This window comes from Sebastes umbrosus, chromosome 11 (genome assembly GCF_015220745.1).
Source record: "Sebastes umbrosus isolate fSebUmb1 chromosome 11, fSebUmb1.pri, whole genome shotgun sequence".
Classification (NCBI taxonomy): domain Eukaryota; kingdom Metazoa; phylum Chordata; class Actinopteri; order Perciformes; family Sebastidae; genus Sebastes; species Sebastes umbrosus.
Window position 1 is genome coordinate 19,040,293 of NC_051279.1, and position 25,982 is coordinate 19,066,274.

Here is a 25,982-nt window from a genome sequence, read left to right on the forward strand (position 1 = left end):
TCTTGATTGACACTTGATAATTAAATGTTTTTTTCTTTCAGGGAAATTCAAGACAAAGACATTTGCAGTTATCATCACTGGTAAAAGTTATTTTCTTTATCTTCCTTTGGATTTAACAAAATAAAATAGTCTCTTATATTTTGAATTGATTCACTCCACCTCATCTTATTTTAAAATGTTTGGTTATAACAAAGGTTCACATCATCAATTCACCTGAGGTAATTGTAGGTCAAAGTTTTGTTTTGGTGATGCACTAAAATAATATGCCCCAATTAATTGTTTCAAAATAAGATTTTTATTGCTGTCAGTTTAATGTCCTATTGGAGATTGATGACTATTGCACAATAGGTCGGTAAATGTGAGTCATCACAAAAAATCTTAATTTAAAAATAGACACAGTACAATGGGTGTCTCCTTAACTGTATCGTTTGTTTTTTTCAGTATTCTTTGCGGATCAGTGTGGTCAGCGTCATCAATATCAACTGCTCCAACTGTGTATGAATTTACAGTGGATTGACTAATCTCTGTGTGGGCTTCTTGAGGCAGCAGCGAGTCCCAAATTGAATTACATGCACATTTCTCAGCCACAAAGGGGAGCCATCACTAATTAAAACCATGTGATTGATGACACTGACGCTTCATGCCAAAGGAGGATAAATCACTCTCACAGTCACTTTGCTGCATTGGTTCCTGTCTCCACACCAGAAGCTACTGTAAGTTCAACACTTCCTCAGCTGAGGGGAATAAACAACTGGAGGAACACAGCAGCCGTGATGCTGCTGGTTTGTTTATAATGTTTTGTTGTGCATTAAGACTGTAGCTTTTTACTCACATATGTGAAATAATCTGAGGAAACAATGTCACTTGTGAAGGCCAACAATGGTTTATGAATCTAATGTATGTGAATTTGTCCGTCTATGAGCGTACAGTACATGCTCTTCATTATGTTTGAAACTTTGACCTATTAAAAGGGAAGCTCTCCACCTATCCATCCAGGCACAGCACTTTGTGAGTAATCGCTGTCTAATGGCTTTTATACTGAGTCAGTGTCTTATACACACAAACCAACATGCGTTTACTTCCACACACATTTCTGAAGCTTCGCATCGTAGTCTTATTTCCTGATCAGAGTTTTGCCTTTGTGTCTTACATAGATGAACAAAAGCAAGCTTGTTACAAGTTTAACCAAAGAAGACCAGAGACACAGTAAATAATCAACCAGAAGTGTCTTCAATGTTCATTAGATGAACAGAAAGGTAAGGTGATTTCTTTTCACATGTTCAAGATTTAAATAAATTAATTTATACTGTATATCAAATAAAAATAGCTGATAAAATTGAATACATTTCCTGGTTAAATATATGAGTATATACTGATGCTAAATACTCTAATGACTGTCCACAACTGCAGTCAGTCAGCACACACATTAGTATTTTGTTTGTGTACTTTATTTTTGTAATTTCTAATTTTTCCACTTAGAACAATCTAGTTGGGACTCTTGTTTAATGTATTTTTTTTTTATTTACTTGAGTTGAAATGTAGATTTTTAAGCTAGTAATCTTACCTGAGAAAATATTAGTAAAACAATAATACGTTGTTGTACTATTTCCACAACGGCTTACGTAATATCAGTAAAAATGTTCAGCTCAAGTGTGACAGGAATCAGTACAAGTCAGTGCATGTATTTCTAACAACAGCACTTCTTGGTGCAATTATTGTCAAATAAAAGAACCAAATGGTAAAAATGAGTCCCTTCCTCTTTATAAACCCTCTAAATATGATCGCCCATATGTTGTACATATTAACTTACTATATAGGTGGACTATTACAGTGGTTTAAAATGACTGTCTTTGGAACAATTTTGGACTTTTAAGCCACATACAAGTCAGATCCTGTCAGTGGGTTAGTTTTGTTCAAAGGACCAATTAGTGGGTCCGACCTTAGCCTGCAGCTAAAAGGCCTAATGGTGGGGGCATCCACCTGAGAGGTGCAGAGCTCTCCCCACTGGGCTTTAAATTGAGAGAGGGGTGGGTGGCAGCTTCTGAGGCTTTTACCATTACACAGGACTTCATTGTGGCTGCTGACCGTTTGATCTTAAAATAATTTACTTAATGATCTCACCACGGGAGCAATTGGTGCTGCTCGATTAGTCTGCAAGGTCTAATGGACATGGGAAAGAAAGAAGAAGAGGAGGAGGACGGGAAGGAGGGAGAGGGAGAAGGGGGGGAAGGCACAGTAAGAACTAAATGAATCTGCTATGTAACCTTGGGGAGGTACATTTTTTAGCATAAATTCAGAGGTGAAATTCTGACAGTGCCACAGAAATTCAGAGGCTGAGACGGTAGCAGCAGTTTAACAAGGCAAAATGACAAGGAAACAAGTGTTAGTCGTTTAGTTACAGTAATAATTTAGCACAAAATTATAATTAATAATTATGTCACTTAAATATTAACAGTCATGAACAGGATTAACATTTTATTTTTAATATGTATGCTATTCAGAGCAACTGTGATTTCAATGTGATTTGGATTTTATGTCATCAATTTACAATTTATTTTTCAAAGGTGAAATTTACCCTTAAATTGCAGAGATAAATTAAGAGAGTTACATTAACACTGATGTCTTCTAATAAATAGCCTACACATGATAACATCCAAATGTAATAATTCCACATATTATTCTAGTCTGAAACACTGATTGGAATAAAGATGACACACTTGAATACTCAGTCCCTGAGTACGAGTTATCCAACATACTGTATGAAGACTGAGTGAAAGACCACAACAGCTTCAGGGATTCACAGTAAAGAGAGTTGAAAAGGTCGGTCCACTTCCAGCACACACTCTGCAACATGACTGAAAGGCCTTCCTGACCTCTGCGCCTAGATAACAAGCCAAAGAACTGGGGGGATGGGGGTCTAATGCAGCCATTACAAAGACAAGATAGTTGCAGTCAGGTAAGTTGGTGCAGTTTGAAGCAATCCCTCTGGCAAAGTATGAAAAGCGGAAAAGGGAGGATGGGTGATTAACACAGATCACTGTTATTAAATCATGCAGGAAGGTTGTTAGTGAAGTTGTCTGTGACATGTCATGACAAAATCTGGCTCACTGGCAGGAAGAACCCAAATAAATCTCTCAATGGAAAATTTCCGTTGGGGAAGATACGCATAATTAGTGTCGTCACATTTAATGACGAACTACATCTGTTTTTCTTGTCAGCCTTATAACCTTATTCAGAAAGATTATAGTGAAAGTCGAATGATAGCTGCCCGAGCCTATATGGAGATTGGTACTGATTGTAAGTTTATTTTCATAACACATGCCAAAAGTCTCAAAGACACATGTGAATGAAATGTAGCATATCTGGACCACTGCAGTGCAAATTGTCACATTCATTCACACAATCATTAGTCTGACAGCAAAGCCAGTGGGGAGTAAACAACTATTTTTTCTTTTTATTTCTTATGGAATAGTAACTTAAAAACAAACCCTTGATTTTAATTCACTTCGCATGATAAAAGGATGATCTCTGAAAAGCTTTAATTAAAATATCATGAAGATACCCAATAATGTGGCGGCTACATGGAGGACAAACACTTGAGCTTTGAATGTTTGCACTCTTGATTTTATGCCGAGACTTTTACTGTGTGACACGAGCAAAGGTCGACCTCTTCACTTTAAAGTGGGCATTAACTACACAGTCAACAATGCAGTAATTAACAGCCAGTGTAACTGCTGCCAATGCCTTTTTACATACGGGCTCAATATATTATTTTTTTCTGTATTTTATGTTATCATTACTGTGAGAAAAGTGAATTTTATGAAACCAGGCAAACATTTTTAAATTTAAATCCAGCAATTTCTTTTACATCTGTTTAACCGCCCAAAGACTATAAAGTATGAAAAGGAAAAATGACACAACATTTGTTCTGATGGGTCAAAAGTCTTGAAATTTGGTACGGACATACTTTTGGCAAGTATCTAACAGGACAATTTTGACATTTTTAGATCACATGAAAAATCACACTTTTTTATTAATAGTCAGGATTTTTTTTTTACAACATTGTGTTTATTAAATGTTTTCCATATGAAATATATTTTTAAAACTGCATATGTGTGCATATCTTTGATATTCATACTTGTAGATACCAAATACTAGATTTTGCCTCTTGTAGTTTCTGAGATACAGACATTTTCTTATCATATGTCTAGTATTTGTGCACATGGGACTACTGTTTTTTCCTAAAATATAATGGAGTCTATTGCAAAAACAGTCGTCCCAACATGTGCACTAAGACTAGATATAGTATGATAAGAAAAACTCTTCACATTTGTGCTTAGACAAGCCCAGAAAACATTTACACCAAAAAGGAAATTACAATTTAATTTGCTGACACATTAATGGGTTAATTCTAACCGACAATACTGGAATAAACCAGACAATTGTGCTTATAGTTTAATGATCCAGTGTGATACTGTACATCTGCAGGAAAAACATACATGCATGTTTGTATAATAGCTATCAGACTGTAAGGCCTTGGATGAATTTTAAACATTTATTGACCCATCCCCCCCCCCCCACACTGAATGGCAGTAATCCCTGTGCCGGGCCCTGCCAGAGACCACGAGGTGTGCATATTAAAAGTTTTTACTGAGGCTCCACAACACCTGTGATCCTCTCACCGTTGAGCCTTGCACCACAAGAACATAAATCACGGCCTGTGAGTGGAATATCTCATGGAGAGCCGGCGTTCCTACTGCTCGTGCTGGGATTAGGAAATCAAAAGGGCACACGCTCTGCAAATGCTACACAAGGCCCCAAAGGAAGCCGGCGTGTTGAGAAACGGCCAAGGAGGCTCACTCAGCTCTGTCATTTATAATGCTGCCGGACTGACAGAAGCCCCTGGGACATTACCGCTGCAAACCCCAAACCACTGAATGTATGTGTCATCCAAACAAGTACAAATTATGGCCCAAACGAAGCGGAAGAGCTACTGCAAATTGCAGGAAGCGTTTTTCCTGTCTTCATTATCTTGTTAGTTTTTTAGATAAATGTATTTCCAGCAGCATCTGGCTGTGATGATCAGCCAAAGAAGAGTAAGCAGAATGTGCCATTTTTTACTTAACATGCTATATGCAAAATCATTTTAGAGAATCTGGTTTGTTTGTCATATATAAGGAAGGCTATATTCTCATCTCAGCAGGTGTATTAACATTGCACAGAGGACATCCATGATTTGCCCTTCTGTATGGTCCATTATGCAGTCTCCAGGAAGGGAAACTGTACTGTGAGAAGTATTTGATATGCAAAAACGCTCTCTGTGTATCCTTGCACCCTGTGTTAGTCAAAACAATGATGAGATAATTTGCATTTATGGAGTGAATGATTACACAAGTACACTATATGGGGAATAAAGGGCCCAGCTCAGGTTAAGGCTGATTGACAGCAGCATTGTCTGCTGGGGCTTCTCTGACCCCAGGCATTATGGCCATGGGGGCAGTGCCAGTCTCTCAGGATGCTGATTAAGTGGGATAAACCAGCCCCTCAGACACAAGTGGCCCGGCTGTCCTCAGGGGAGTCCTACCTAACCGCCTAGACCCAGCTTCCTCCACAACACACCCCACCCTGCCTCGCAGAGACATGCACACACACATTGACACCAGCACAGGCATGTACACACAAAAAATGTAAGACTTTATGTGCCATTTAATGCACTTTAGCACATGGGGACTAAACATTTCTTGAGTCTGATGCTCACACCAGAGGCTTGGATTTATCTGGCTATTCAGGATTTTATATTCTCACTTTATTCCATCCATATAAGCCACTTAAACCAGTAGGTTTAAACCTAAGCCTAATGCATGGCATATGCTCTAATGCGTATGTGTGTGAACTGACTGAACAATGGGGATTGTACAACAATTGTAGGGTAATGGGTGCCCTTAAAGCCTTTGTTTCCCAGCAGAGGAGCACTTAAAACAAGCCTTTCAAGATAAGCGGCCGGCTGTTGTACTGCGGCTCCCCCGGTCCCTCAGGACCACATATCCATCACCAGATACCCTCGGGTGTGGGCTAACAAATTTGTTCAACCTGGGGCTTACATAACACCCCGAGAGCTTTAGCGCTATCTGCTCGGATTTTGTGAGATCCAACTGTCAGGTTGAGCGCACAGCAGTGCTGTTTTAAACATTTCATTACAGGGGCGTTAATTCACCGAAGGGCAACATGTCCAGGCTGTTATTTGCCACCAACACAGATCGTGTGTGTATAACCGGAGACAGGTGGAGCAATGACTTATGACGGAATGACTGACAAATATGTTATTTTTTAGTCAATCTGATCAATTATTGTATGGACGGGAGGTCACCAAACAAGAGAGGCACGCAGTGGGCTCCCCTCATGACGTATCTGTGTTTTTAAATATGGCTTACAAATTGATTTCTGGACTTTTGTCGATCAGTTGTTTGCCATTTCTTCTCTATTAGGCCTATAATAATCTATCTATCTATCTATCTATCTATCTATCTATCTATCTATCTATCTATTTATATATGTATCTATCTATCTATCTATCCATCTATCCAAAATTAACAGGTTTAACTTGATAAACTACCTCAAACTGTCTTATTTCCTCACAGGATCTCCAAGTCCCCCTGGATCTGGACCTACATGAAGATCTGTCAAAAGAGAAAGGCCAGTGCCCTCTACAGGACGGTGCGCACACCGAGAGACGCATATAGCCAACTGTAGAAGCTCACATCATAAATAAACCATGATTTCCAAGTCAAAATCCAATTAATTTAGCATCTTCACAGAACTTCAAAAGTAGTTCATTTTAACTTTAGCAAACAAGAAAGAGAGCAAACGATTATGTTCCCTTCCATATCAGCTAAGACAGCATCTAAGAGTCTGAGGACAGATGGACAGGGTGTTGTTCATATTGTAAAGCCATCGGACACAAATCTGTGCTTATGTGCTATATATATATATATATAAATAAAACTGATCTTCTTCTCTGAGGTAATAATGATCTGAGAACAGCCTTAACTCAACCTAGTCCTGTAGGGGGCAACCTCGTGGTGTGGACCCTCTGACATCCTGGGGTCAGATGTTGTGTGCACACAGCAGGTGGCTTTTGTTATCAAGTATATAACTTCAATTTACCTTATGTATGCTACAACAGGTTTTAATCACATCTATACGTTCAATATAACTATAAGTAAGAAAAACACTGCTCCCAGTGAAACTACGCTGGATAAATTAAGGTTAAAAAATAGCTTGATGAATATTGTTCTGGCAGTGATTGTTGTAAGTTTACAGTTTTCCTCATTCGCTTTGGCTCAATTCTTGAATTCGATTTTTTTTTTTTTTTTTTGTCAAAACAATACGCTCAAATCTCTGAACGATTAGTTTGTTGTTGTTCACAACAGATTAGAATTTCTCATTCATTCAAGCAAATTGCATTTTGGTACATGTGTAAAAAAGAGTCCATTCAACAATTTGCACAAAAACCGCTTGCACATGTTTTACTGATCAAAACTGATGAGTTGGATCTCAGTGAAATTGTCGCCCTCTTTACAACTTCTAAACATTCTTTCATCATTTGAGCCAACGCATGCAAAATGATCCATTCAGTTATCAAAATTTGTCAGACATGCATGTATATTCCATACATATCTATGACATGGTGTTACGTACTGTGAGGAGGCACAATGTGTTATTTTTTTACTCCGTTTTTTTCATTGCTGAGGGTTTTTTCATTTATACATTGGCACGGATATCATTTTGTGGCAAATATTCTGTTCACTGTATATGACTTTAAATGAAAGATCAAAGGTGAATTTTCCGTTTACAGTATATGTAACACATTGCTACACAAATACATTTACTGTATACATTACAAATGTGCATATCCTGTTTCTGTGAACTACAGTATTGTAGCCTACAGTATTGACTTTTCCCAGCAAACTTTGACCTACTGTTGAAATGGGAATCTAAAAAGCTCCGTGCGATACACATTCAGCTAGACAACGCTGACTTTCTAGTGTGGTAAGAAGTCAGTGTCAACAAAACAGAGATTTGTATATAAGAAACATTTCCAGGGTTGACTGCCATGGTGAAAAATCACCTAAACATTTTGACCAGTACAGTTCACACAATGACAAAACAACTTCTCATTTTGGTGGCACTGGCCAATTTACTGATACAATAACTAGGTTTTGAAGCATGACTGCAGTGTTTTGGATTAGTTGCTACCTAAGAGTTGTGATGTCCCGTGAAACAATTGTGAAAATTGCACTTACATTCACTTACACAAAAAATTAGCCTATAAAAAACTATATACCCTAAATGACGTGATGTGAACTACATATTTCATTTTCATCAGGATCCTTTTGGTTTCATTAATTTTATTGCTATACTTTTAATTTAATGTAAAAAATACTTGATATGATTGCTATTTTGAAATGTATAAAACAAAAAATGAAAAGCACCAATGGGCTAATAAATAATGAAAATAGAGTACACCAATCAATCTGCACTGTCAATTTTAAATTCTTTGTTGTCACTGTAAATGATGCACTTCCTTGAAGAAGGTGCACATGGGCGATCACTGTTCTGTCACCATACTGAAGTTTCCCTTTGGGATTAATTAAATACTATATCTATATATCTCTACTGACGAAAACATAGACTCACAAAACAAGTCAGTACAATCAGTAAAACGATTGTCATGTTGTGTTGTTCTTAGATACAATAATCAAGTAATTGTGGAGTGAAACCTAATTGCTTGCCTGCTGATAAAGGTAGACAGTCTGATAGCAATAATTTCACAAAAACCTTATCTTACCTCTTTTATAGAAACAACACATTTAATTGTAGAGGGAAGAGCACTGAGTGTGTAATGCACTGATACTTACAGTATATACAGTTCACCTTTGTGGGTTCAGTATACAGAGATGGTTCAGGGTTAGAAAGATTTCAGACGCAGATAGCACATTTGCTTGCTTGCCGCTGCTTGCTGGATTGACTGGGCCGTCATGATGGAGTGCTGTTTTGTGATTCAGTTTGGGAATCAATACGGCATCATCAACAAAAGTCCGTTGACACTGCCAGTCATTGATGAGCTGCTTCGTATTACAAATGTACCCATGTGCAGTTTTGAAGGCCAAAAGACAAAGTGCAACACGTACAATAAAACAGACTGTTACACATACACAATTTCAATTTGTCCTAAACTGCAGTATCAAACAGATCATGCATTACAACAGAACACTTATTTGAATACTAATGACAATGACTGCAAGTGATTAATGAATTTAAATATTCTCAGTCAGATTGCAGCACATTCTTTGTTGTGGCAGACTGCACAACAAGCAGTGGATGGAGATGTTAGGAAGGCTAGCTCAGCAGTGAAACAAGCCTTGGCAGGAAAATGGTTGAGGTGGCAGGTATAGTGCCAGGTTTGAGCAGCATTGTTTCCTAGGAAATAGTTTTTGGTTGCTTGGGAGGTGCAGTCTGTCTCGTGATGTTACAGCTCCTGGATCTGAATCAGCTGGCAGAAAGTGAAAAATGTATTTTTTAATTTGTTTTTTCATTTAAACTACGATGCAGGAACGTAAAAAGACACATGCAGCTATAATTGCACATGGAGTGGATTGCGAGATGTTGACCTTTCTCCCTCTTTCTATACCGTGATGATAGTTGTAATGATCTCACCCCATTTGAGGCTGTAACGTTTTTTTCTGGTCTTTAGCAAATTGAATGACTCATGTTCTCAACCATGTTAACATCTGTGCTGATTTTCCAGAGTAAAATGAGCGTGTGGATTACATCAGGAGCCATCTTCATCTTAACTGCTTGAATGCATTGCCTCCAACTTGTTATTAGCACCATAGCAACAGGCAGGCAATCTCTTCCCCGTAGGTGGTCTTGTCATTGTTAGTGATGAGGTCCAAAACGGTAGTGCCACCTGCAAACCTGAGGAGTTTGTCTCACTCTCTTCTCCTTTTTCCCCGAGGAAAAAATGTTCTTGTGTGAAGAAAAGTAGAAAAAGGAGTGCATTTTCCCAGAAATTGTACAAACTGCTTTAGCCAAATCCTGCATAGCATCCTCTACCTCCAATATATAGAAAAATACTTAACATAGATCAGAGCACCACTCGGCTATTTAAATCTTCAAGCTATACGCCAAAGAAGCATTTTGCTATTCATTGAAGGCAGTCAGAGCCCTAGGCTGCTCTGAAATGGGGTGTAGTAAAGTGCCTAGTAAATGGCAGTTGCTGGGTACAGTGCTCTGCTGCTAAGACAACAGTCAAACTAGTCACACACACACACACACACACACACACACACACACACACACACACATACACACAGACATATATAACATACACTTTACTGCAGTCTGTGGCTCCTTCATCTCTGTCACAAAGGGGGCATATGTGTCATAAAAGGGGCCACAGATCTGCACCTGTTTAAACTAGGAATGTTTGAATTATTGTATTGCCATAAAGACTATACACAATAAGTCCTGATATGCAGACACCATTCAGTAGAAGTTTCAAATTGAGATGTAGTTTCATGTCTCTTAGATTTAACGAAGAAAAAAAAAGTCCAGTCCATGCATTATTTCGAGCTCAACTATTATTTGAATTTTAAGTAAAAGTGCACATCCTTTATTTAAGTCATATCTGTGAAACTTAAGTTAAAAAAATCTCTTTATCAAGCATGTCTTAGAGGACTTACCAATGATAAGCCCACCTAGATCTAATCACAAATCAAAATGATGCAATGGGTCTACAGTGTGCAAAACACAAAGAACAGGACAGAGTACAAACTGTGGAAAGGCACAACTGTAAATCACCAGGGATTACATTACTGCATATGGATTGTGGGCAATTCGAACATCCTTTGCAACTGCGTTTTTTTGAGTTTAGTCCAAGCAAAGGTCTAACTTACAACCCACATGCTTCATAGTGATCTAAAATCATCATGTAAAATGGTAGTATAGTAGATACAGTAAAAGGCCACCATGAGCGATCCCGACCACTTTACCGTCTTTCAGAAGCTGTTGCATGTTCAGTTCTAAAGCTAAAGTGAAGGTACAGATATTATTATCTTATTTTATTATACCCTCTGACGCTATTATCAGAGGGTAGAGCATGTTGTCCACCAATTGGAAGGTCGATGGTTCGATCCCCGGCTGCTCCGGGTCACATGTCAATGTGTCCTCGAGCAAGACACTTAACCCCAAATTGCTCCTGAAGGCATAGTATTTAGATTAGATCCTGATGGGCAAAGCTGGCACCTTAGCAGCCTCTGCCATCAGTGTGTGAATGGGTGAATGCTGACATGTAGTGTAAAGCGCTTTGAGTGGTCGGAAGACTAGAAAAGCGCTATATAAATGCAAGTCCATTTACCATTTACCATTATATGAAACTAGAAAACCTAAGGAAGGCATGTCATGTTTTTTGGGTGAGGAAAAACTGGCATGGCCATTTTCAAAGGGGTCTCTTGACCTCTGACCTCAAGATGTGTGAATGAAAATGGGTTCTATGGGTACCCACAAGTCTCCCCTTTACAGACATGCCCTAAACAGTCTTGGAATTACATAAATTGGGTATCACCATAATGCTGAGGCTAATGTGGATCCAATTAGCCCAATTGCATTTATGTGTGATGATGTTAGTCCCCACAGTAGCCATTTCATTGCAGTGAGACCATTTTTTTTAAACTTGATGTCACTGTATAAAATGACCTGTTGTGACCTCTAGGATCATCACAGCCTCATGAAACTTTACAGCCATAAACTAGAGGCCTTGGGCATTCAGAGGATGGATGAATGTCCTAGGTAGATTGAAAATAAGTGGGTTTCTGAGCAGTTTCCAGATCAGAAGTGTTTGCCATCCAAAAAAAGCAATTCTTGCAGAAGTCTCCAAATGTCAAAAGTTATTGATACCAAATCACAGCATGGCTTTTTCTATGGTGTTCCTCAAGGTCTTGGTGTCTTAATGTGATATTTTGGGGTGATTTTTTTTTATAATTTTTATCAATTCTCGGGATGTAAAAAAATTATTAAATTTAGCAAAAAATCTGCGTGACAAATGGTATCAACCCAAACATTGCTGCAACAACTTATGAGACATAATAGAACATGGGAATGGCCCATCATATACTTCTATCATAATCTTCTAAACCCTTATACTTTTATCCTTTATTAGACTGATCCTTCTGTTGTTCTTATTCAGTCTGTTTATTTATTAGTTAGTCTCATTTACATCAGTAATCGCTTTGGGTCTTTTTAGCTTCCATATATTATTATTGTTGTTGTTGTGTGTCACTATGTTTTATCTATGTTTTTATGTACAAGCTGCTCCAAACCAATTGCCCCTAGAGGGATTAATAAAGTTGTTTGAATTGAATTGAATTGAATACGCTTTCACAATTTATTTTTAATCATTGAATTAATTCATGTTAATTTATGATTTATGACTAGAAAATCTAAAATTAATCTTCAGGTTCCCAGCTTCCAGATGATGTAGTTACACCACCTACCTCTATGTGACATCTTCTGCTGACCTGCTATCTCCCCTAAATACCCTCTGTACCCCCCCCAAAAAAAGACAAAAACAGGTCTATTGTGGGTCTTAATTGTACTATAAATCACACGCTTCATTGGGAAAAGAGGTTACTAAAAGAAAGTTTTTCTTACTCTCCAAAGATAACTTTTGCTTCCAGGCAGTGATTGGAGGATGGTGGCTGTTGCTAAGCAACGGGACGCTGAACCGCCCCCAGGAGTGTACACAGCTCAGGCTAGTCTTCTTTTAGCAAACAGGAAGACATTTAAAACTACCATGTAACACGAAATCAATAGCTAATGTAGGGGAAGTTTTCTGGAGCTGAAGCATGTCGTAATCCTAGAACAACAACCATGTCCGACGACGAAAGTGTGCCTTCTTTCCTGGAGGACGACAGAGTGAAGTTAGTCGAGGAGAAAGTTTGTGGGCTGCTGCGACTGCACCGTCAAACATGGAGCAAGAGTGCAGTCAACGAGGAGTTTCAAACACTCCTGAGAGACTTCTTTGAAAAGGAGTCTGTTATATTCTTCTCCTCATCAAAAAAAGAAGATGCTGTGGTTGCTTCTAATGAGGTGAGCTTAGCCTGTGTACAAGTGAGATAGCTGAGCTTGGGGCTCTTGTGAAATGTTGAAATTGATGGATTTAGCATGTCCAGCATATCTGGACTATCTGCATCTATCTGCATTACCTGCAACCACCTCTCCTAACCACTGGTGCACTTTAAACTTTAAACTTACTTTACACTACATCCCATGTATCATTTTATAGACTGCACATATTACATCTATTTATTGTACACTACATTTTTTTATTGACGGACGGTACACGCTATGTCCATTCACTATGTTCATTCACTATGTATATTCTGTATTTCTAATTATTGTTTGATCATCTTTTTGTACACCTGTACCTCTGTATCTGCACTTTGCTGCTTTGACACCTGAATTTCCCCCCAGGGATTAATAAAGGTTCATCTTATCTTATCTTATCATATCTTATCTTAGTAAAATCTTGTGATATTATTTCAAATACAGATCCCATCTGTTGCTCAAGACAAGCACATCTATATTTCCTACTCTCACCTATGGTCATGAGGGTTGGGTCATGACCGAAAGAACGAGGTCGCGGGTGCAAGCGGCCGAAATGGGTTTCCTCAGGAGGGTGGCTGGCGTCTCCCTTAGAGATAGGGTAAGAAGCTCAGTCATCCGTGAGGGACTCGGAGTAGAGTCCTTGCTCCTTTGCGTCGAAAGGAGCCAGTTGAGGTGGTTCGGGCATCTAGCACGGATGCCTCCTGGGCGCCTCCCTTGGGAGGTGTTCCAGGCACGACCAGCTGGGAGGAGACCACGGGGAAGACCCAGGACTAGGTGGAGAGATTATATCTCTACTCTGGCCTGGGAACGCCTCGGGATCCCCCAGTCAGAGCTGGTTAATGTGGCCCGGGAAAGGGAAGTTTGGGGTCCCCTGCTGGAGCTGTTGCCCCCGCGACCCGATCCCGGATAAGCGGTTGAAGATGGATGGATGGATGGATTAATAAAGGTTCATCTTATCTTATCTTATCATATCTTATCTTAGTAAAATCTTGTGATATTATTTCAAATACAGATCCCATCTGTTGCTCAAGACAAGCACATCTATATTCTCAAGAAGAGAGTTGTTCCCATCGACTCTGAAAACTGCAGGGAGCTTCTGCTTTTTGGCCTCCAGTCTCCATCACCACTACTGCTGCAGCTGTCAAGCACAGTGGAGCAGGTGATTGTTATCTCCCTCTGTCTTTTGTTATGTATATTTCTAGCTTGCCTTTGAATGAATTACATTCTGTGTCTCTTCAAAAGGTATGTGTTCCACTGCTGTCAAACCACAAAAACCATCACATGTGGCCAAATCTGATGTCTGAAGACATCATTCGACATGCTGAGAACATGTGCAGTACGACATCAATTGTCCGGGGACAGGTTTTAGGGAAAAGTGTCCTCCCTGTCCCAGCTGTGACAGAGTGGATGGAAAATTCACACGGCGCCTGCAAAATGTAAGAAAACACACACATTTTGCTTTTGTTTACGAGCCTGGGATATTTTTTAATACTTTACGTATTAAGAACCACTCTCAACATATATTTCACACTCACAGGTATAATAACTATGACAGGGCACTGGCCCATGCCATAGAGACCCAAGTCATCAGCTGGACCAATCTGATCCAGAAGATTTTAAAGGAGGATTCATCAGACCTGCTCATGACAGGCTGCAATCCAGGACCCGAAGCAGAGCTGAAGTTCTGGGCTTCCAGGAAGAGCAATATACAGAACATTTATCATCAGGTATGCTCCCTTTTTTTTCTCCTGATCTTCACTAAAATAATTTTCATCTCCTGACATTTCCACCCTCTGTTTAACGTGTTTGGTACTTTCCCTCGTAGCTTCAGAGCGCCGTTGTTCAGAAGATGGCAAAGATGTTAGAGATGATGGATAGCAGCTATCATGCAACAATCAAGACTCTAATTGGAAATGTATTTGATGGTAAGCTTAGCTGGCCCCTTTTCAAAACCAAAGAAGACATGCTGTAGTTTGCAACTTGTCAAATGTCAGATGCACAGCATAATTTGATTTACGTATCATCTCCAATTGTGTTGTTTTAATTTAAAAAACTCTTTTTTTTCCTCAATCAAAAGCTCTTCAAGAAGCCCAGGACGTTGACCTCTATCTACAGCCACTGCACGCACAACTGTCTCAACTGGAAAAGGAAGGATTTCTTCACTTGGAAACATTCATCCCTGCACTCTTCCACACGCTCTTCCTTATCTGGACCAACTGCCAATCTTATCAAAGACCGGCACGCATCGTGGTGTTACTGCAGGAGCTTTGCAATCTGTTCATTGAGCAGGTAGGAATCCTCATATCAAACATCTGCAGTGATGGATTACATTGAGTGACACATATGTGTGAAATGTGTTGCTAGTTAATCAGCATTACTTTGACTTCAATGAGTTATTGGCTGCCTGTGTGAACAAATTCACAGCCATAAAATCTTTCACCCTTTAGGCTTCTATATACCTCTCTGCAGATCTGCTCCTCCAAGAGGATCCAGAGGAAAGTCAACAAATGGTAAAGAGAGTGATTAAAGTATTTAGATGTTTCAGAGACAGTTACCAGACCCAGAGAGAGAGGTTGGCCAACCACGTCAAACACGCACCCTGGGACTTCCCATCTGCCATGATTTTTGCACGTTTCAACCAGTTCCTTAATCGTCTGCTACAGCTGGAGGTGAGATCAGATGTTGTTACAGTGAGGTAGTATTTTTATGTGGTTTTGTTTCCTATTACAATGTGTTGTCTTTGCAGGACTTGTTTGAAATTATGCTGGACTTTCAGAGGATGGAAAAACTGGAGTTTGGTGGACTTAATGGTAAACTCTACAGTGAGCAAGCTGCTCAGATCTACAAAGAGTTCAGCAACCACTGCCAAGCGTTGAAGCACAGTGAAAACAGCCCACTTGACTTCAAATCTCAGGTGAAATTATGTTTATTGGCATTTATATTGCTAATTAAGATTTCCGTGAACAGCCACTGTATATATTCATAATGCACCATGTCCATCATTAAATACTGCTGAATTGTTAACTTTCATCAACTCATAAGGATTTTGAAAACGAGTATAAGGATTTGAAAGTGAGGATTGTGGACTTTGAATGCCGCCTTGCCAGCCTTCTATGCTTGGCCTTTAAGGATTGCTCCGGACTGGAATCAGCATTTAAAGTAAGCATGACTGGATAATAGGATGATGGTGATGACAGTACTGATAAAGTTAATAGTGATAGAGCTATCAAGTGGGACAACCACATATTTGCTTTTTGTCCTTTAGCTGCTAACTATTGTTGGACCCTTCCTGGAGAGAAGACAAATCAGACAAATATTCAGTCCCAACTTCCTTCTACTGCAGCAACATTTCAGAGAAGAGCTGGAGAGATGTAAATGTCTGTTTAAATCCCAGCTCAATCAGGTATTGGAAGCCAAATGGAAATATTAGCAATATGTATTCACGATAGGTATTGTCCATGCAACAACTTTGTTCCATTCTTTCTTTGTTTACAGATGGAGAGCGGTCTGACTAAGAACATGGCTCACACATCTGGAGCTTTGAAGTGGGCAAAAATGCTCAGAGAACGCATTCAAACACCATGGGAAAAAATCAGATTACTTTTTGATAGGTGAGTAAAAACACCTGACTATTTCCAGTGAATAAATTAGTTACAAACAATAGCTAGTCAGACAAATTTATAGATAGAGAGATAGATGGATAGATACAGTACATAGACAGACAAGAGATGGCCATCGTGCCAGGTTTAAAAATGACAATTGTCTCACAATTATGCAATATTTCCAGGTCGGCAGGAGGTGTAGAGATGGTGAAGGAGTACCACATGTACACGGAGATGTTGAGTCTCCTGGACCAATATGAGAAGGATATTTACTCTGACTGGTGTAATGGTCTGGAACAGGCCTGCCTGATTAACCTGAATCAGCCCCTTGTCTCCAGAAATACCTCATCTGACCTGATCTCACTCAACTTCAATCCAAAGGTAATCGATGTCCCTGCAAGCTAGAAAGCACATTGCACATTGTGCAAACATCCTCTAATACTAAATAATTATCCAACTTACAGTTAGACTGATGTAGTAATGTCTGTCTCTTAAAAAACAATATCAGATTTTATTTATTTTTCAAGTGCACTCAAGATCCTTCAAAATAGGAATCTCTGTTTATATCCTTTAGTTCATCCTAGGCATGACCAAAACATAATATTCGTCTAATTTTCAAAACCCAGATGCAGGTCACCAATTAACTGGGGTCAATTATTCATTGGTTCAAGCTCTATCTCTCCATTATTTAAAAAAAAAAATAAATGTTCATACATTTTTCTTAACGTACTGCTGACAGACTTGGTAACAAGTGCAAAAACATTGTCATCCTGACGGAGGGAATAGTTATTTATTACAGTTATTTAATTTGTATTATTATATTCAAGGGTTTCTGTTGGTTGAAACAAAACAGTTTATTAATAATAATAAAGTTTCCTTTCACTCCTCAGCTGACTGAAGTCTTGAAAGATGTGAAGTATATTCAGACTCTCACTCAGATCAGGATCCCTGCAGCTGCAATGGCAGTTTTTGAGAAGCGTGACATGTTCACAAAGGTATGAAACAAACGTGTTAATTTATGGGCTCACTTACACTCATGCACACCTGTTAAACAATGATCTTTCCTATTATCCTTTACATAGTCTGCACCTCAGAATTTATCTTTTCTCCACACTTGTTTTTTCCAGTATGTGAGCAGTCTGCAGCTATTAGTACAATGGTACAACAAGCTAAAGCAGACAGTGCTAGAGGTGGAACTTCCTCTCATCAGAGCTGAGCTGGAGTCCATAGACGTGCAGTTGACGAGAGCAGAGTCTGACCAGACGTGGCAGGATCCGGACTGCTGGAGCTTCATCAGCGCCACCAAAGACCTGGTTCACGACCTTGTAAGTCGAGTCAGTAGAGCCAAAGAAAACTGCGAAGCCATCCAGTCAATGATGAAGGGATGGAGCAAACAAGCCATGTTTTGCAGAAGGGACAATAAGAAAGGCTCGCTCATACAGCTGGAGGACAGGGGGGACCGTGTCAACAAGAAATACAACTCCATGAAGAAGGATGGAGACTCCATCCACAAGCTGGTACAGGTGCGTTTGGTTGATTGTATGATAATATTCCCTCTTGTGCATCATAGATGTTTTTCTGTACTGTAAGTAAACACCAAACATGAAATGATTGGCATGGGTCCAAAACCTTTTAGCGTGTTGTAGAGACATTTATCTTTATCACATCACATCACATTAAAAGACAATTCTGTTCACAGGCAAATTAAAACCTTGTTTATTATTTATTCATTTCATAATTTGTGCATGTGTTTAGATTTAGATTCAGTTTTCTTACGCTAAGATAATGCAGATATGATAAGATGAATCAAAATCTAACCTTTATCTGCCCTATACCATTAACAGTCCCGAGTTTTGTAATGTGTCAACCTGCACTATCCCTAGAAATGAACTATCCCTAGAAATGAAAAGTGATACAAGTACATAGTCAAAACATTGACAGTTTTTGTGCTCAGCATCTCTCCAATATACTACAATCTCACAGGAGAATGTGGTCCTTTTCCATGCCGACCCTGCGTCAGAAGCGTGGCAGTCCTACCTGGAGTATGTGGACGAGATGGTGGTGGAGGGGCTCTTTAGCCACATCAGCCACTCTCTCCAGTTCTTTGCGGACAACATGGAATCATGGCCAAGCCAGGCGCCTCTGTTTGAGGCTCAGTTGATGCTGAGTAGCTCAGGAATGGTTTTCCTCCCGTCGTTGGAGCAAGATGCAGGAGACGGCCTCTATGAGCTGATAGAAGGGCTGGTTGGGGACATATTCAAGACTTCGGTGAATATCAACAGAGTGGCTGCTCATCTTGGCATGGAGAGCTACCAGGTATTATTCTGCTGTAGATTTTGATGTTAAAAAACAAAAAAGTCTACTCTGCCACTCTTTCTAAAGTCATTATAGTGTATTTTTCTACAAACAGTAGATTCTCCTCATGTTATATGTCATGTAATATAACTCTTACAGGATTTAATGGATGACATGCTAGATTTGTTGGACCTGAGACAAGAAATAATGGAGCGAGTGAAGAACGTCCTCAAGCAAGCGATAAATTACCAGAGAAAGTTTGACTGCTACACCCACCTCTGGCAAGATGACAGGGCTGAGTTTCTCAGCCAGTTTCTCCTGTACGGACGTGTACTTACAGCTGAAGAGATGGAGGCTTATGGAGCAGATGCAATCCCTGAGAGCCCGCCTACAATCGATAACTTCAAAGAACAGGTAAAAGGCTTATTTAAAGTCAGGAATTGCCCATACATGGCAGGTGTCTTACAATCTCTGTTGTGGTCTTAATTTTACAGATAGATTATTACGAGGATCTCTATGCTGAAATTTCCAAGCTTGAAGACTTCAGAGTGTTCAATGGTTGGTTTCGGGTGGATGTCAAGTTCTTCAAAATGAGCCTCCTTAACACTGTAAAGAAGTGGAGCTGGCTTTTTAAAGAACACCTCTTGACAAATGTCACCAACAGGTAAAATTCATTTCTGCATGGCAATTAAATGAAGACCAAACTATAACATCAGTTCTCACTGTGCATGCTTTCCCACTCAGTCTCGATGAGCTGCAGATGTTTGTCCGAGCCACCGTTGAAGGGCTAGGCCAGCCTGTGGCTAAAGGAAACCACTGTGGCTTGGTGGAAGTGATGAGTCACCTGTTGGCTGTCAGAGACAGACAAGCAGCCACAGACAAGATGTTTGAGCCTTTTAGAGACACAATAATCCTGCTGGAACAGTACGGAGTGACCATAACAGACCAGGTCTATTCTCAGCTGGAGGTAAGGAAAGGAATGGGTTAATGCTCCTATTTTCTTGCCACCTTCAAGTGCTCATTAAAATGATTTTCACAAATTCCTTTTGTGAACCTTTGAGAAATCAAAACAATTCTCTCTTCTCTCTATAGGAACTTCCTGAGAAATGGAGTGGGGCAAAAAAGTTGGCCTTAAAAGTGAGGCACGAGGTGGCACCCATGCAGAATGCAGAAGTGATGGTTATACGGAGACGATGCATGGCATTCGAGGTGACAAGTCACTGTTAGCTCTTATTTCTAGAGCTATTACATATGCACAGTGTTGAAGCTATTGTATTTTATACCTAATGGTACGTGTCTACAGGGGCATTTTTGGACCCGAGCATTGCCTCGCTTCCCAGCATTGGACGCTTGATGGGCTGCCACTAGACACTAAAACAGCTCACCGAAATTCTGAAAATATTTTATACGAGAAATGAGCCATGCAGTTTCTAAATCTGTCTTTATTTAAGATCAACAACAGTTAGTTTAAAAGTTTCTCGGGAGTTTCCAGAGACGGCGAGTTCCGCCGGACGCCCCTGATTTGCATAAAGTAGCCTAGACCTCAACTTTATGCAAATGAGGAGCTGCCAACTTGATGACCCGTCTCTCGAATCGCACTGTCACACTACCAGAATGCATTGCACGGCTGCTTACATAGACAATGAATGGGAAGCGTGGAAAGGACGGATCCTGTGGACACATACCCTAAGTGTGAAGTCCATTAACGTGGTAATTGTTATTTTTCAGGTGAAACAAAGCAAATTCAGGGAGATGTTCAGAGCAACAGCGCCCTTCAGTTACAACGCAGTGCGTCCCTACATCAGCCTGGAGAAAGTAGGAGTTTAACCATTGTTTGATTTATAGGATAGAAATGACATTGTATTACACTTTGGATAACAATCACCATATGTTGTTTTCTAGTCTGAAAAAGCCGTCCGACACATGGAGAAAGAGGTAGCAGAGCTACAGGAGTCCGCAAATCTATTTGACGTTACTATTCCTGACTACAGAGACATCAAGCTCTGCAGACGAGAGATCACGGTCCTCAAAGAACTGTGGGACATTGTTGTATTTGTGCAGGTAAGTAGCTTAATGTATACTGCATAGGGAAATACAGCTGAAGGCCTCATCACCCCACTACAATGCCCCAATAACTCAATAACTTGACCAGCCTGTCCTCTTGGAGGCTGTCATTGATTCTTTGAATACCCTGTAGCCTCTAAATGTCCCCATTAAGTACCCTCAGCCCATTGACCCCTCTGCACGCGTCTTTATCTATACAGAGCAGTGTGGAAAACTGGACAATGACCAAATGGAGGCAGATAAACGTGGACCAGATGGATGCAGAATTGAGGAGGTTTGCCAAGGTGAGGTCACCAACAGTGCTACATCACACCAGCGCATCTCTCCTGCTGTCTTGCTGTCATGCACCATTGCTATTTGTAACAGATGCCTCTAATAAGTAATTATGTTTACCTACCTTCTGTTTGTGTAGGACATACGGAAGCTTGACAAAGAGGCTCGCGTGTGGGATGTGTATTCTGGGTTAGACCTTTATGTAAAGAACCTGTTGACGTCACTGCGGGCCGTGAGTCAGCTTCAGAACCTGGCAATACGAGAGCGCCACTGGGTGCAGCTAATTAGAGCAACACAGGTGCATAAACACACACAGCAGAGGTCATACTACAGAGCAAGGATTTTTTCTTTGCATGATATAAATCTGAGAGTTTGCATCATGACAATAATTCTTTTGAAATAGATGGACTTCACTGTGACTGACAGCACCACCTTGGAAGACCTCTTGGCTCTGCAGCTCCATTTGTTGGAAGACGAAGTTCGCAACATAGTGGATAAGGCGGTCAAAGAAATGGCCATTGAGAAGGTTCTTCTTCAGTTAATAGATTGTGGTCAAACACATCAACATCAAGTTATTTTGCATATGAAAAAAGGAATTACATCAAACTAGGAGCCAACCTCATGAACATAGTCCATGTATCTCCAAAACATCAACTTTTCAGGAGTCTGTTTCCAGTTTTGTGACAGTGTATTTTTCAGATAATCCAATGGTTTTTAAATGGTTTATTTAGCAATTTGCGATTTTTTTAATCTAATTTTAGGAAACCTGTCATAGTATAAAGAACACACCATATTATGCATAAAATAGGAGTAAAAAAAGTTAACTTTTTTAATGCGATCAGAACAGTGGGATCTGCATTTGCATTTATCACAGTCCCTGTAACATCCAACATCATAGCACTACTTTGAGAGGACGCATGTCTTTAAAAATGAAATGAAGTATTGACTGAGTTAATCTTTACATGTAAACTATTAATTAAAAATCAATACAATGTTTTTGAGAATCGATACAGTATCACAAAACATAATATCGCAATATTCCATTCTTTCAATATTTTCTTACACCCCTAGTAAGAACGTTTGTATTCAAACATGTTATCATTATGCTGTTTATTTCAGGTTGTGACAGAAATAAGTAAAATGTGGGCATCGATGGAGCTTTCATATGAAGATCATTACGAAACCTCTGTGCCGCTACTTAAATGTGACGAGGAACTTATCGAAACTCTTGAGGATCATCAGGTAAATATCTAAGCAAATGACATTGGTGCTAAGATTTTATGTGTGTCTATAGCGCAGAATGCACAATGGCTCTAGAGCACAAGAACAAGTTCTCAAGATCAGTTGTCTGTGAGAAGCACTGATAGTTAAGTGCTGAATAGAGATGAGAGTGCAAAAAGGGGCCGCCCTGTCTGACTGTCTAACAGCACAGCTGAGAGGAGAGAGGTCCCTATTGAGTCCTTAGATTTATAGCTGCTGTAGCACACAGGGCATTGTTGCACCGTGGCGGTCTTTGTACATGTCCACCAGATGTATTGGGGGGGTTATAGCCAGCAATTAGAAGTCTTGCCACTTTAGCGCCTAGATCTTTGTGTAAACAGACTGTTTCCCTCCCCCATTTTTTTTACGGCATGGCATGCTGATGAGCTTGAATATGCATTGAAATTAAACTGACACATGTTATGAGGTTAAGGTTATTAAGATATTACTTTCTCTTGCCACAGATTGGGTGATAATTTCGATGTTTTGATAGGCTATACTCATGTCTCCATGTCTTCATCCTCAAGGTTCAGCTCCAGGGCGTCTTTCAGAGCAAGCATGTGCATCACTTCCTGTCCCAGGTAGTGGAACTACAGAAACAGCTGACTGTGGCTGACTCTGTGCTGATGGTATGGATGGAGGTCCAAAGGACGTGGGCCTACTTGGAAAGCATCTTCAAAAGCTGTGACGACATCTGCCAACAGCTGCCTGCGGATGCACATAGATTTCAAGCTATAGATGCAGAATTTCAGGTCTGCACTTACTCTATACGCCAGTTATGTAGTTATGCAAATTCCATTGTTATCGTTATCGTTATTGTAAACATGGCAATTTGGGTTCTTTTCAGGAGTTAATGTTGGACAGTGCTAAGACAAAAAATGTCATTGAGGCCACCAACAAACCTCATCTATTTGAGAAGTTAGAGGATCTGCAAAGAAGGTTGATTTTTATTTAATTACGCTTTCATCGTACTGCTCACAGTTTGATGTGTTGTGCTCACTATTCCCATACTCTCTCCTTTAACAGGCTGGCATTGTGTGAAAAAGCTCTTGCCGAATACCTGGAGACAAAGAGACTTGCCTTTCCACGTTTCTACTTTATTTCATCTGCAGACTTGTTGGACATCCTCTCCAAAGGGAGTCGCCCCAGAGAGGTACATTTATGTAGCATTTCCCTTCATTTTTGTTTTTAGTATTTGTCAAGTGTCATCATTTCACTACTGTGTCTGTGATGAAAAAATAACTCAGTGTCTTTTGCAGGTCACTGTCCACCTCTCAAAATTATTTAACAGCATGTCAGACCTTGAGTTTGCCAAAAATGAGCAGCTGGATAATCCTAAACTTGCAGTGGGCATGTACAGCAAGGAGAAAGAATATGTCCCATTCCAGGCTGAATGTCGCTGTTCCGGGACGGTAAGATTATATTCAGTATCAAAAAATCTGAATTAGCTATCTCATTTCATAAGATAACTCACCTAATGGTAAACTTTACATCAGGTGGAGGCATGGCTCTCTCGTCTGGAGGAGTCTATGAAGGAATGTGTCAGGGGTCACCTCTCTGAGGCTGTGTCTGTGTACGAGGACAGGCCCAGAGAGCAGTGGATTCTCGACTTCCCCGCCCAAGTGGCTCTCACCGGATCCCAGATCTGGTGGAGCAATGATATGGAACTTGTGTTTAAAAGACTGGAGGAAGGATTTGAGTCTGCACTGAAAGATTACAACAAGAAACAGGTACAATGTATGATGACTTACATTAAAAGAGCTCAATTAAATGCAGCTTAGTTGGCAAGAAAAACTGACAAAATAACAAAAAAATGTTCTTTGCTTAATGGGGCAATATAGGCATAGTGTTTCAGAGACCTCATCTTGAGGTTGCTGATGCTTTAAAGATGTTGGGCCACATAAAATTGAAAGATGCAGGTAATGATATTTTTTGGGTGTTGATTCAATGATAAAATGTTGATGCCATGATTTGTCGTGTGTTGAATTTGACTATATTATTTTGCAAGGCATAAGCAATATTTTGAAACAAGAAAAAATACTTACAAAATTTGTATCCAGTACAACACCACCACAAACTCACATAAATCAACACCTCTTTGGATTGCTATATATTATTACAACACCAGTTAATGCTAATTGACAGTAAGTGTAAAGGTACATTAATGCGATACAATTTTATTGTAGGAAAAAGGTACCACCTTGATTTAATTTTATTTCTACACACAGATAGTATTAGATTATGCTGATTTGTGTGTAATCTGTGAGTGAAGTGGCAACTGCTACAGGCTATGGACGCGTTTTCCATAATGCCAGCATTATCTCATCAGAGTCAGTGACCTGAGCTGAGTTTGTACGGCCTCGTTGTGGGCTATACTCACAGTTGTATTATCACTCTTGTCAGTTTCATCAGCACTATTTAAGGTTAGCATGTCCTTGGTTGCTGTTTGAATAATCTCTCTCTCCCCCTTCAACGCACTGCACTGATTGCATCTGCTGTCATACAGGACCAGTAACAAATGCAAGACATCCAGTGATGTTTTAGTCAAAACAAACTAATTAATAATATCTTTGGTTGTTTCTGTCAAATTGTCCACACGGTCCACATTCATATACAGACTGTGTACTTTGTACTGCATGGATTGAAGCTTTAATGACTTTGAATACTTAAAAATACAAGTGAAACAAGACATCTGAACAATGCAGTTTTATATAAGATTGTTGTTCAATCTCACGTGTGAACTTAAATTGGCACTCTTGTCTTAAGATCTGTCTATTTTCCTTGCTTTGAATCTGTTTTTCTTCCCTCCTCCAGATTTCTCAACTCAACTTGTTGATCAGCATGCTGCTGGGAGAGCTGAGCTCAGGCGACAGACAGAAGATCATGACTTTATGCACTATTGATGTCCATGCTAGAGACATTGTTGCCAGCCTCATTGCCCAAAAGGTAATCACAATTGAATGATCCCATAATCAGCATTTCCTTTTAGTCTGATTGAGCTAACTGTGGCATTGTAAAAAAAAAATCGCATCATATAGATGTGTAAAAGAATATATCACTGTTTATTCATTTTGCTTTTCTAATGTTAGAATATAATTAATTGAATATCACAACCCATATGGTAACAGCTCAAGTCTCCATTTGCATACTATATGCAAGGAAAACTAACTTTCTTAACATTTGGGTTAACAATTAAAATAACATCACAAACCTGAAAGGGATCAGTACAGTCCCTGACTTTTTACATTTTTAATAAGCAAGAGAGGCACAGCCTCCATTTATCCAAATGGATAGACTAAATTATAGACTACAGGCTTAAAC

At 39.7% G+C, this 25,982-nt stretch overlaps 1 protein-coding gene across 1 annotated transcript in view; it reads left to right on the forward strand.

Moving 5' to 3' along the window:
• The first annotated feature begins 12,930 nt into the window (after positions 1-12,930).
• Positions 12,931-25,982, forward strand: part of LOC119496599 (dynein heavy chain 11, axonemal) — a 44,746-nt gene continuing 31,694 nt past the window's right edge. Inside the window, exons 1-31 of the mRNA XM_037784008.1 lie at positions 12,931-13,149; positions 14,180-14,326; positions 14,410-14,603; positions 14,705-14,894; positions 14,993-15,092; positions 15,245-15,456; positions 15,615-15,836; positions 15,914-16,081; positions 16,210-16,326; positions 16,433-16,570; positions 16,663-16,778; positions 16,955-17,150; positions 17,660-17,764; positions 17,897-18,292; positions 18,753-19,085; positions 19,224-19,478; positions 19,559-19,728; positions 19,809-20,031; positions 20,157-20,273; positions 20,793-20,879; positions 20,967-21,125; positions 21,329-21,412; positions 21,541-21,699; positions 21,805-21,927; positions 22,521-22,643; positions 23,189-23,413; positions 23,509-23,600; positions 23,688-23,814; positions 23,921-24,073; positions 24,158-24,391; positions 25,476-25,607. Coding sequence (XP_037639936.1) covers positions 12,931-13,149; positions 14,180-14,326; positions 14,410-14,603; positions 14,705-14,894; positions 14,993-15,092; positions 15,245-15,456; positions 15,615-15,836; positions 15,914-16,081; positions 16,210-16,326; positions 16,433-16,570; positions 16,663-16,778; positions 16,955-17,150; positions 17,660-17,764; positions 17,897-18,292; positions 18,753-19,085; positions 19,224-19,478; positions 19,559-19,728; positions 19,809-20,031; positions 20,157-20,273; positions 20,793-20,879; positions 20,967-21,125; positions 21,329-21,412; positions 21,541-21,699; positions 21,805-21,927; positions 22,521-22,643; positions 23,189-23,413; positions 23,509-23,600; positions 23,688-23,814; positions 23,921-24,073; positions 24,158-24,391; positions 25,476-25,607 — 5,316 coding nt within the window. The remainder of the gene's footprint in view (positions 13,150-14,179; positions 14,327-14,409; positions 14,604-14,704; positions 14,895-14,992; positions 15,093-15,244; positions 15,457-15,614; positions 15,837-15,913; positions 16,082-16,209; positions 16,327-16,432; positions 16,571-16,662; positions 16,779-16,954; positions 17,151-17,659; positions 17,765-17,896; positions 18,293-18,752; positions 19,086-19,223; positions 19,479-19,558; positions 19,729-19,808; positions 20,032-20,156; positions 20,274-20,792; positions 20,880-20,966; positions 21,126-21,328; positions 21,413-21,540; positions 21,700-21,804; positions 21,928-22,520; positions 22,644-23,188; positions 23,414-23,508; positions 23,601-23,687; positions 23,815-23,920; positions 24,074-24,157; positions 24,392-25,475; positions 25,608-25,982) is intronic.